The following is a 13,248-nucleotide window of genomic DNA, read 5'->3' on the forward strand; positions in this document are numbered from 1 at the left end:
CAAGATAAGGCGTAATGTGAGGGTAAGAGTAGGAGAGAGGTTTCTAGACGCATGAAGATATCAACCTAATCCAGATATTTGCCTGAATTTACCCCAAAGCCACTAGAGTGTTAGTGGCCCTCAGGTTACATACATTTATTTTGATTATTTTGTAAAGATCGACTCACTTGGGCCATCGCAGGACGTATTAAATGTGACGAATTTCTACCTACACGTGTGTGGCTCTCAGTGTAAACACACTCCTTCCAAAAGCAACAACTTAGAATTTCATTTGCGATGTACCAGTCTACGCCATAAATAGATGTTTTCACACACACACACACACACACACACACACACACACACACACACACACACACACACACACACACACACACACACACACACACACACAAACCTGGGTATTTTGGGGGGGGGTGGGATCTGGTGGCTGAGTAATCAGCGCTCGGGATTCATAATCCTAGGGTCCACATACCCAGGAAGCAGCCCGTAACAGCTGGCTAATCCCAAGTACCTATTTACTGCTAGGTAACAGAGGCATCAGGGTCAAAGAAACTTTGCCCATTTGTTTCTGCCTGGTCCGGGAATCGAACCCGGACCACAGAATTACGAGCCCTGCGCTCTGTCCACTCAGCTACCAGACCTGTGTGTGTGTGTGTGTGTGTGTGTGTGTGTGTGTGTGTGTGTGTGTGTGTGTGTGTGTGTGTGTACTCACCTAGTTGTGCTTGCGGGGATTGAGCTCTGGCTCTTTGGGCGCGCCTCTCAAATGAGAGGCGCGTGTGCGTGCGTGCGTGTGTGTGTGTGTGTGTGTGTGTGTGTGTGTGTGTGACTATGTGAGACACTTAGTTAATAATGCAAAATACAGTGAAGGGTGGGGGGGGGAATCATTTAATAAAATCATTATGAAATCCTTCACCACTACCACCATTTCCCCCATCACCACTACCACCATTTCCCCCATCACCACTACCACCATTTCCCCCATTACCACTACCACCATTTCCCCCATCACCACTACCACCATTTCCCCCATCACCACTACCACCATTTCCCCCATCACCACTACCACCATTTCCCCCATCACCACTACCACCATTTCCCCCATCACCACTACCACCATTTCCCCCATCACCACTACCACCATTTCCCCCCATCACCATTTCTTCCATAACCACCACAATGACCACCAACACCCCGGCCTAACCCCTATCTTCTCCCCCACCTCCAGCCAAACCCGCAGAGGACGAAGCGACGTTGCGGCTGCGGGTGCTGGGGCAGCGGTGGGTGCGGCTGCCTGCGGGAGGCGCCCTGCGGCTGGTATGCGAGGCCTCGGGCAAGGCCTTGACGGAACTGCACGAGTATTCGCTGCTCTACAATGATCCGCTCATCTCCTGGACCCTAGACGGCATTCCTGTCACCACACTCTGGCATCACAATAAGGTGATGTTGTGATGCTACTACTACACTACTTCTCTTCCGTTTTTGGTGCCTACTTCTCTAATTTTTGACATACTTTTCTACTTTTGCCCACTTTTCTACTTTTTTTGGCCTACTTCTCTACTTTTTTTGCCTACTTCTCTAATTTTTGACATACTTTTGCCTACTTTTCTATTTTTTTTTGGCCTACTTCTCTACTTTTTTTGGCCTACTTCTTCACTTTTTTGCCTTCTCTACTTTTTAGCCTACTTCTCCACTTTTTCATTATTTCTCTACTTCTCTGTTTCTTGTGCAATTATTTACTAATTAGTCTCTTACATAATTTCTAATTTGTCTAGTCTTACAAATGTGATTTTTATACTTTGATTTTTTTTTCAAATTTTCCTCTACTCCTTTCATATTTTGTATTTCCTTTGGTTTTTATGAGTATTTAATTGTTCTTTCTTGAATAATTTTGTCCTTGTACACTTTATTACTCATGTATGTAACTTGTTGAGTAACTGTTCCATTATTTACACGAGAACAATAATTTGTTGGAACTTTAGTTTCATTACCAAATAACAATAAATTAAAAAATGAAAAGATATATTATCCCTGAATATATATTTAATGCTTACCTGGTTGACTGGTACGGACCTGGTTGACTGGTGCTGGCCTGGTTGACTGGTACTGGCCTGGTTGACTGGTGCTGGCCTGGTTGACTGGTACTGACCTGGTTGACTGGTGCTGACCTGGTTGACTGGTGCTGGCCTGGTTGACTGGTGCTGACCTGGTTGACTGGTACTGACCTGGTTGACTGGTGCTGGCCTGGTTGACTGGTACTGACCTGGTTGACTGGTGCTGGCCTGGTTGACTGGTACTGACCTGGTTGACTGGTGCTGACCTGGTTGACTGGTGCTGGCCTGGTTGACTGGTGCTGGCCTGGTTGACTGGTACTGGCCTGGTTGACTGGTACTGACCTGGTTGACTGGTGCTGACCTGGTTGACTGATGCTGGCCTGGTTGACTGGTGCTGACCAGGTTGACTGGTGCTGGCCTGGTTGACTGATGCTGGCCTGGTTGACTGATGCTGGCCTGGTTGACTGGTGCTGACCAGGTTGACTGGTGCTGGCCTGGTTGACTGGTGCTGGCCTGGTTGACTGGTGCTGGCCTGGTTGACTGGTGCTGGCCTGGTTGACTGGTACGGACCTGGTTGACAAGCACTGACCTGGTTGACTGGTACTGACCTGGTTGACTCGTGCTGACCTGGTTGACTGGTACTGACCTGGTTGACTGGTACTGACCTGGTTGACTGGTACTGACCTGGTTGACTGGTGCTGACCTGGTTGACTGGTACTGACCTGGTTGACTGGTACTGACCTGGTTGACTGGTACTGACCTGGTTGACTGGTGCTGACCTGGTTGACTGGTGCTGACCTGGTTGACTGGTGCTGACCTGGTCGTATCGTGATGCAGGTGGTGGTGCGAGAGTCCTGGGGAGGTGCCGTGGTGGAGTCGGAGCTTGAAGTCAGGTCGCTCCATCCGTCGGACGGAGGGACGTACGCCTGCGTCGCTCCACAAGCTCAGCCGGATCGGGTCACCCTCACCGTCATGACCACACGTGAGAGAAGGGGAGAGAGAGAGAGAGAGAGAGAGAGAGAGAGAGAGAGAGAGAGAGAGAGAGAGAGAGAGAGAGAGAGAGAGAGAGAGAGAGAGAGAGGAGAGAGAGAGAGAGAGGAGAGAGAGAGAGAGAGAGAGAGAGAGAGAGAGAGAGAGAGAGAGAGAGAGAGAGAGAGAGAGAGAGAGAGAGAGAGAGAGAGAGAGAGAGAGAGGAGAGAGAGAGAGAGGAGAGAGAGAGAGAGAGAGGAGAGAGAGAGAGAGGAGAGAGGAGAGAGAGAGAGAGAGAGAGAGAGAGAGAGAGAGAGAGAGAGAGAGAGAGAGAGAGAGAGAGAGAGAGAGAAGAGAGAAGAGAGAGAGAAGAGAGAGAAGAGAGAGAGAGAGAGAGAGAGAAGAGAGAGAGAAGAGAGAGAGAGAGAGAGAGAGAGAGAGAGAGAGAGAGAGAGAGAGAGAGAGAGAGAGAGAGAGAGAGAGAGAGAGAGAGAGAGAGAGAAGAGAGAAGAGAGAGAGAAGAGAGAGAAGAGAGAGAGAGAGAGAGAGTGAGAGAGAGAAATTCTTATATATCCATCATTAACGTTCAAGTTAAATAAATAAATTGAACGACTGTATAACACTTGTAATAGATCAGGATAAGGATTTGGGATGGGACGGGTCGGGGGAAAAGGAATGATGCCCAACCACTTGGAAAGGACGGAAGAACGACGGTCTCTCTTCAAGCAGGTCGGCGTTCAATCCCCGACCGTCCAAGTGCTTGGGCACCATTCCTTCCCCTTCCCCCCGCCCCAACCGTCCCATCTCAAATCCTTATCCTGATCTATTCCAAGTGCTATATAGTCGTAACGGCTTGGCGCTTTCTCCTGATACTTCCCTTCCTTCACAGAGCCCGGAGAGAGGGATACTGCCACTTCGAGGTTAGCTTCTCCAGGCGTGGCGGGGGGACGAGACTATGGGTACAGAGACTCAGCAGCATCAGACCATGCTTCTGCAGCAGCCTCAGCAGGAGCAGCAGGACGGGCAGCGGTGATAAGCGGAGTCATCATTCTCCTCCTCCTGCTCGTCCAGGTTGCCCTCTGCGTCTTCTACATCAAGAAAGTCTGAAAGTCCTCAAGAGAATCTGGAAACAGGTGTAAGATGATGCCAAAGGAATCCAATGATCTTATTTTTTTTAGATCTGCTGTCGAGTCTTCCTTTGAGGGGGGGCGCATGACTGAGAAAAAATAAGCTTTGTGACGTCGATGTTGACTTTTTATAGCTCTTATTTTTTTTGGAAGCAAGAGTTTCAGGGATCTTTACTGTTCTATATTTGTGTTCACATTATGATGGAAAACAATTTTCGGCGATGATGTGCTTCCCAGTTGGACAGCAGTGGGCGCTATATCCAAGAACGGTGTTGATTTTACGTAAAATCAACATTAATAGCCTTGCTCTTGAATACAATGCAGTTGGTTCCATTACGAGTGGGACCTCAGGAAATGTTTATGGTTGTACCGGTTTGCTAGAGGGGTACACTTGACCCCCTGCTAGAGGGGTACACTTGACCCCCTGCTAGAGGGGTACACTTGACCCCCTGCTAGAGGGGTACACTTGACCCCCTGCTAGAGGGGTACACTTGACCCCCTGCTAGAGGGGTACACTTGACCCCCTGCTAGAGGGGTACACTTGACCCCCTGCTAGAGGGGTACACTTGACCCCCTGCTAGAGGGGTACACTTGACCCCCTGCTAGAGGGGTACACTTGAACCCCTGCTAGAGGGGTACACATGACCCCCTGCTAGAGGGGTACACTTGACCCCCTGCTAGAGGGGTACACTTGACCCCCTGCTAGAGGGGTACACTTGAACCCCTGCTAGAGAGGTACACTTGACCCCCTGCTAGAGAGGCACACGCGACCCCACACCAATGGGGTTTACAACTGGAATTGTACGAGTTTATCTCAGGAAAGATATTCTGAAGTTTGTTAGAGCTACAAAGTTTCTTGATAGTTCATTTATTTTATTACATATATATACTTCAATCACTCTTCCTAACCACCTGTTTTCATCTCAAAAATTTATAGTTTATTACTTTTATTTCAACTGTCTCTTATTCTCACTCTTTATCTCTTTCTTCTTTCATCGTTTTCTGTACCATCTTTCTATTTTTCATAACTACAATTCATACTACAGGACCGAGAACATTTTGTATCAATACTTTTAATTTTTTTGTATTTGCTTGGGATTATTTGTTAATTTGTATTTTCGTGGGTCTCATTTATCTTGCGACTTGTGTTGCGTGCCCCGGGAAAATACTGTATCTCTTGGTGATTACCTCCAGCGGGAGTGTGTTGGTGGGCATTGTTTGAGACGTCTTCAGAGACTCCTTCATGGGGTTTCTTCTGGGAAAGCTTTCTGGGGGAATCTTCAGATTGTGAAATTCCATTGTTTGGAAGATAAATGTATATATTTTCCAGTCCACAATGGTTCCGTGGGTTGGATGTTATTTTTGCGAGCGAGTTTTTGCGAGCGAGTGCATTCGCAGGTGACAGGACGCGAGTCCACTGAGGGGAGCTGATGGGCCGCATGTCTTATAAAGGGAAGCGACCTGTGAGGAAAGTGTTTCAATAAAGTCAGCTCACCATTTTCTTTGACAAATTTTTGATGACTCATTTTCATATATTAAACTTTTACCCCTAACTAATCTATTTCCAAAAGATTCGCCATCTGTAACAGGAAATATATAACAGGGCATATATAATGCCATATTTTACTTAGTACGAGTAAAGATATCGAGAGATAGAGAGAGACTCCACGCTTCTCCTGTCGCGAAGAAAGACTTATAATTTCTTATACTATCTGTCTAATCTCAGGATTTTATGAGCAGATAATTACTTAAAGTTATATCGTAACCAAAGCCTCGTAAATCTATGTACTTTCATCAAACTCGTCACTGATCATTTGTACAAAAAAGTTAGAGTTAATTCTGAATGTGCTTTTATTATTTACACAACTACATTTGTGCGTTTGTCTTACATAATGTACAAACAGCGATGCTTTGAGTTATGTAGACGGTGGTAATCAGGTCTGTCACAAGACAAAATATATTCTCTATATAGCCTTTATTTTAACAACCATGAATGTAAATATACTACCGTTTGGTTATCTGGAGGAAGAAGAGGAGGGAGAAGAGCAGGAGGAGGAGGAAGAGAAAGAGGAAGAGGGGCCTAGGAGAAAAGTGAAAAAATTAACATCAAACTTCAGGTCCACTACGAGGCAAACTCAAGGAAATCTTCAGTAGTAACTGCTCAGAGCGTCAGGCTAATTTCTTTGCGTAATTTTTCCCACTAAAATCTTCACCATCTATTTCTCTTCCCCCTATTGGGTAATCTTTCCTATAATTTAAGTCTAGGTCCTCTCTCAAGGTTAGGTACAGTGAAAGATTTTCCTCTGTTCTCGTATATACATACGACGAGATATTATTTAAGTCCTGGCTTATGAATGTATCTACAGAATACTTGCTGGTTGGTCAGTAAGCACTTATAGCCGCCTTAATAACCCCCCAGAGGTTGCAACCCGTTCTCGCAAATTTAATAAGTCAATATTGACTTATTAGTTGCGTGCATAGGTGACATACTAAACATAATAGTTTCCCTTGAAAAGCTTCATAGAAAACACCGACCTTACCTAACCTACTTAGTATGTTAAAATAAGCATCTTATAGCTTCGTAATTACAATTGTTACTTAACCTATTATAGGTATAGGTTAGGTAATAATTGTAATTACGAAGCAATAAGATGCTTATCTTAACATACTAAGTAGGTTAGGTCAGGTCGGTGTTTTCTATGAAGCTTTTCAAGGGAAACTATTATGTTAAGTATGTCACCTATGCACATATTTAATAAGTCAATATTGACTTATTAAATTTGCGAGAACGGGTTGAGAGGTTGACAGGCCCTAAGCCCAATAGCAAACTCTCGTATTTTGTTTTAACTCGTGGTTTGGTGCCATTTAATATTTGTGGCGGATAAAAGGTGAGGGGATTCCTGCTTTGAACGCCTTTTTAGAATATTTATTTTTACATAAATGTTAATTTTTATTTTGTACCTTTCCCTTTAATATAAATGTTATATATGTATGGTCCTTAAGACAATGTTTCGTTGTCAACAGTTACCAGGGATCTGTCAATAAACTGAGGTGAGGCTTGCCTATATAAAACTTGGCTCAAATCTTAGTAATTTACGGGCTATTCATGCTTGTGCCACCTCTTGGGTGGCTTAATTATCATCATCAATCTTAGCGAAGTGCACAAAATTATCCACTCCGGTTATGTAGCAGTGAAGGGCCTTTCACCATACATTTTAAGAACGGAGACAGATCGCTGTGTTGAAGTGTAAAGAGAATTACTCTAATTTGTAAGAAAACAATTTAAGGGGCTTTTAGTGGTGCTTGAAACCACGTCGTCAAATATATAAATGTATGTATGTATATATATATATATATATATATATATATATATATATATATATATATATATATATATATATATATATATATATATATATATATAAGGTCATCATTTTGAGGCAATAGGGGGAATTGAACTGGCGTTCTGGTGATTCCCAAACACCTGCCTTAACCCATTCGGCCACGATAGGCCAAAAGCCGACCAATCCTTAACTACTGAATTCACTGGGAGGTTCTGGAGGCCCTGAGCTGTAGCCCAACTAGGATTTTTATAGTCGGTCTGCCTACACTACGGCCTGCGGGTAATGGGGGTTTACACCCATACGCCTCTCCTTCAGATAACAAAGAAATCACAATGGGGTGATCAATAAATCAAAATGTTCTCATTGACATGTCAGTGAGAAAAAGGTTTTCCTCACTGATATATCACGCCAAAATGATTTCTGTGATTTCTTCCTTTATATATATATATATATATATATATATATATATATATATATATATATATATATATATATATATATATATATATATATATATATATATGTCGTACCTAGTAGCCAGAACTCACTTTTCAGCCTACAATGCAAGGCCCGATTTGCGTAATAAGCCAAGTTTTCATGAATTAATTGCTTTTCGACTACCTAACCTACCTAACCTAACCTAACTTTTTCGGCTACCTAACCTAACCTAACCTATAAAGATAGGTTAGGTTAGGTAGGGTTGGTTAGGTTCGGTCATATATCTACGTTAATTTTAACTCCAATAAAAAAAAATTGACATCTTACATAATGAAATGAGTTGCTTTATCATTTCATAAGAAAAAAATTAGAGAAAATATATTAATTCATGAAAACTTGGCTTATTAGGCAAATCGGGCCTTGCATTGTAGGCTGAAAAGTGAGTTCTGGCTACTAGGTACGACATTATATATATATATATATATATATATATATATATATATATATATATATATATATATGTCGTACCTAGTAGCCAGAACTCACTTTTCAGCCTACAATGCAAGGCCCGATTTGCCTAATAAGCCAAGTTTTCATGAATTAATTGCTTTTCGACTACCTAACCTACCTAACCTAACCTAACTTTTTCGGCTACCTAACCTAACCTAACCTATAAAGATAGGTTAGGTTAGGTAGGGTTGGTTAGGTTCGGTCATATATCTACGTTAATTTTAACTCCAATAAAAAAAAATTGACATCTTACATAATGAAATGAGTTGCTTTATCATTTCATAAGAAAAAAATTAGAGAAAATATATTAATTCATGAAAACTTGGCTTATTAGGCAAATCGGGCCTTGCATTGTAGGCTGAAAAGTGAGTTCTGGCTACTAGGTACGACATATATATATATATATATATATATATATATATATATATATATATATATATATATATATATATATATATTACATAAACACAAATCAGGTTGAGTTTAAGGTACAAAGTGAAATGGATGTTCCTATTTTGTTTTAAGTAGTGTAAGAGCAGGAGTAAGTACTTCAGTCCCTTAGCTGGGGTAGGGAAAACATGTATTACCTGTGAAGCGTGCAGGTTGTAGTCCATATAGCGTAGATTTTAGAATCGTATTGGAGAATACGTTTGAGTTGGTACTCGTTTTCAGACACACTGAAGAATGTTTACAACAAAACACCCAACTAATACATTTGAAAAAGAAGCAAGTGACAACGTTTCGGTCCGTCCGTTCTGGATCTTTTTGTGACGACGTTTCCAACTCTTATCATATGTGTGGGTTGAGTATCTAATTTTCAGCTACGTTAACGTGACTTACTCTGCCTGTTTATGACAAATGTTGAATATATTTTGAGATAGATTCTGAAGCACTTTTGAAGCAATATTGATATATACTTTGACACTTGTTTGTGGCAAAGCTGTGGGAATATTTTTGGAAGATGTAAAAAAATGTTGTAAATCTATTTAAGATTGATTTTATCACAATTAAAGGCAGGTTTTCTTTTTAACTAGAAAAAGGAGCGGAAACTTTAATTTTATATTTCATAGAAAACGAGAGGCAACTAGCAGCAAGTTTTGAAGGTATAGAACACTTAATAGATCTTGCATATAAGCAATGGGAAAAACGGCGTTTTAACGAAAACGAGACTAGGGAGGAAGAGACGAGGGAGGAAGAGACGAGGGGGGAAGAGACGAGGGGGGAAGAGACGAGGGAGGAGGAGACGAGGGGGGAAGAGACGAGGGGGGAAGAGACGAGGGGGGAAGAGACGAGGGAGGAGGAGACGAGGGAGGAAGAGACGAGAGAGGAGGAGACGAGGAAGTAGGAGAAATATACGATTAGGAATGGACAAATAATGATCAACAATAAGCGAATGGTTTTGAAAGGCCATATTGTCAACACCCAATTTTTAACAAACTATAAATGCCCTAATTTTTTGGTGGTGTTTCATCTGGGTTCAGCCGTGTCCAAAATGTCTCGCTCTCACGGTGTATAGCCGTATAAGGTGTCCGAAACGTCTAACTCACAAGAGCGATGAAAACGGATGTCAGAAATAAACATTACCTGGACGTGCATTTTAATTTCATACATCCTTTAATTTTTGCCTATTATGTATTTCTTTTGTACCTTAAATAATAACAAAATAAAATGTACGAAGGATTGTGTTTGTTTTTTTACTTTATGTTACAATCATTTTATTCGAATACTGTGACGTTAGGGTCAAAATTTAAAGTTTTGATTTTTAACCGAGCCACAGGTCACTGGCGTTTTCTCTCTAGTGTGTATGTTCCTATAGGTCTCTGGTGAGTGAGGTGAAGTCGGTGTTTTCTATGAAGCTTTTCAAGGTAAACTAAAATATTCACAATCAATTAGTATGTCACATATGCACTTATTAAATAAGCCAATATTGACAGAAAGCAAGTGCGAGAACGGGTTGGGCGAGTACATGTGACAAGCTAGGCGACAATAGAGTCACTTGCGATTCCTCAAGTGTGTATATTTTCCAAGTTTCTTGTAGTGTACATATATATTCTAAGATTGCACTATTAACTAGAGCTATCTTGGAATATATACACAATAGAGGCATACATCTATACTAGAGGGAGCACCGGTGTGTCCTTGGGTCAAACTGAATGTTTCTACTCTAAACGGACATACAAATCAACACTTTTTTCAAGTACTAAAAAGTCCGTGTTCTTGTTAAAAATATAATAAGGGCATAAGATCGGGTCTTTTTTGAGAAATAGAAAATATTAATTTTTCTAGGATGAAGAAAAATTCAATGTGAAACACTTACAGGTGTGTAATCATTTCGACATAAAAATCTAAGCCTCTTTTTAACATTCACTGCCCTATGCTGCCTAAACAAGACAAGCCAAAGGATAAATAACCCAAGGCTTACTAAAGACATACTTAAATCAACAAAATTCTTCAATACCACAATACAGGATGTGTTATTCTCTAATAAATAAACAAAGACGTGCTTTTTACTGCCAATATAACAAAAAAACGGAAACAAACTATCATAAAAATGAATGTAATCTAATGAAAGATAACACGAAATAACATACCTGAATCTACTTGAGGGCCACTATCTCTCTAGTGGCCACGCCGAGGACAGAAGAGCTGTTTTTTTTATTATCATCATTTTCTACCACAGACGTGGCCACACATTTACAATGCTAATCAGCATATATACATTTTCTTCTGTCCACCATGGACAGAGTTAGAGATGTGTTAAACATATAGTTCAAGGGTTTATTGAACACTCAACCACAGAAGGTGATTCGGTGCTTTTAAAATACTAAGCTAACCTACATACGTAAATACATAGATACACAGATTTTCGTATGCCCTACATAAAGTGTTCGATGTGTCTTTTACATAGTGTCATTAATGTGCATTTACAAAGGTGAAATGTAAAGTATATATGGATCAGCTTCCATATATACTTTATACACATACATATACATACACACATACGTACATATACATATATACATACATTTGTCTCTTACTCTGACAGGGTGAGATAGCTGACAGAGAAACTAGTGTGCAATTAAGCACTTAATCACTGAAGGTGATTAATATATAGAAGAGCTGTGTGTGGGAGGTTAGTTTTTAGTTAGTTGTCCTATTGATTATATCGAGTTACATTCTGAACTGCTGTAGTGTTCTTGCGTTTACAGCTTAACACGGCGTACTTATATTATAGTACGCCTTACATTATAGTACGTACTTATATTATATACAGTATTTATATTCCCCAAATATTTGGATCAAACCTGTCCAAAACGCTGTGCGTGTTAGTGACTGCAATACTGAAAGAACATCCCTATTAAGTACTCACACCCCAATGTACCTTCTTGTATATAAATAAAAATAATAAAGAATAATAAAAAAAATCAATATTCCTATTTGGTAAGGGTATAGTGCCATCAACCACAGTCTTGCAAACGAGTTCCCAGCATCCCAAATCAATGCAAATGAGAGCAAATCAATGCACTCTATGCACAGGCAGATATCCCTAATAACCACATTTAGTTATGAACAAGTAAATTAAATAAATACAATATATAAATATAAACTCTTGTCCTGCGCTTCTCGAGCCGTATCCTGGCCGGGGAGGATTGACCAGGCACCAATCCGTAACTGTATGCCTCTGTTCACCCAGCAGTGAATGGGTACCTGGTTGTTAAATGATTTGGCGGGTCGTATTCCAGGGAAAATTAAGATTAAGGAGATGCCGGAAAAGCTATGCGTGCTAGTGGCTTTACAAGACTATTTGTAAGAACAAGAAAATTGAATTAAATAAATTAGCCATAGCAGAATAAAATTTTCTATAGACATAACACCAATGAAAACGAGAATAATGTTTGGTAAACTTAATTATTTAATGAAATTTTTTTTTTTTAAGGTTAGCGATTTTACGTTAGCGATTTAATAATAGTAGATCTGTTGAGACTTAACACTCTTAAGATTAAAGTTACTAAAATGTAAAGAATTGACAGGTGTTGTAACAGGTGTATATGTGATGTGCTTATCTTAATGTAATCACGTAAATGTGCTTGTGGGTGGAGAGAATTCTCTTATTTATATTATATATACCAGAGGTGGTACCCGTATTATATATATATATATATATATATATATATATATATATATATATATATATATATATATATATGTATATATATATATATATATATATATATATATATATATATATATATATATATATATATGTATATATATATATATATATGTCGTACCTAGTAGCCAGAACTCACTTCTCAGCCTACTATTCAAGGCCCGATTTGCCTAATAGGCCAAGTTTTCCTGAATTAATATATTTACTATAATTTTTTTCTTATGAAATGATAAAGCTACCCTTTTCACTATGTATGAGGTCAATTTTTTTTTATTGGAGTTAAAATTAACGTAGATATATGACCGAACCTAACCAACCCTACCTAACCTAACCTAACCTAACCTATATATATAGGTAAGGTTAGGTTAGGTAGCCAAAAAAAGCTAGGTTAGGTTAGGTTAGGTAGGTTAGGTAGACGAAAAAACATTAATTCATGAAAACTTGGCTTATTAGGCAAATCGGGCCTTGCATAGTAGGCTGAGAAGTGAGTTCTGGCTACTAGGTACGACATATATATATATATATATATGTATATATATATATATATATATATATATATATATATATATATATATATATATATATATATATATATATATGCGGTACCACCTCTTTTTGTTTGTAAAGACCCTTAG

At 39.9% G+C, this 13,248-nt stretch overlaps 1 protein-coding gene across 4 annotated transcripts in view; it reads left to right on the forward strand.

Moving 5' to 3' along the window:
- LOC123770996 (protein amalgam) overlaps positions 1-5,649 on the forward strand; it is a 78,573-nt gene extending 72,924 nt beyond the window's left edge. For all 4 annotated transcript variants that reach the window (XM_045763180.2, XM_045763179.2, XM_069309466.1 and 1 more), the window contains 3 exons: positions 1,229-1,440; positions 2,892-3,036; positions 3,913-5,649. In XM_045763180.2, coding sequence (XP_045619136.1) covers positions 1,229-1,440; positions 2,892-3,036; positions 3,913-4,130 — 575 coding nt within the window. In that variant the 3' untranslated portion in view covers positions 4,131-5,649. The remainder of the gene's footprint in view (positions 1-1,228; positions 1,441-2,891; positions 3,037-3,912) is intronic.
- Positions 5,650-13,248: the final 7,599 nt, after the last annotated feature.

The sequence above is a fragment of the Procambarus clarkii genome, chromosome 65 (assembly GCF_040958095.1).
Source record: "Procambarus clarkii isolate CNS0578487 chromosome 65, FALCON_Pclarkii_2.0, whole genome shotgun sequence".
Taxonomy (NCBI): Eukaryota; Metazoa; Arthropoda; class Malacostraca; order Decapoda; family Cambaridae; genus Procambarus; species Procambarus clarkii.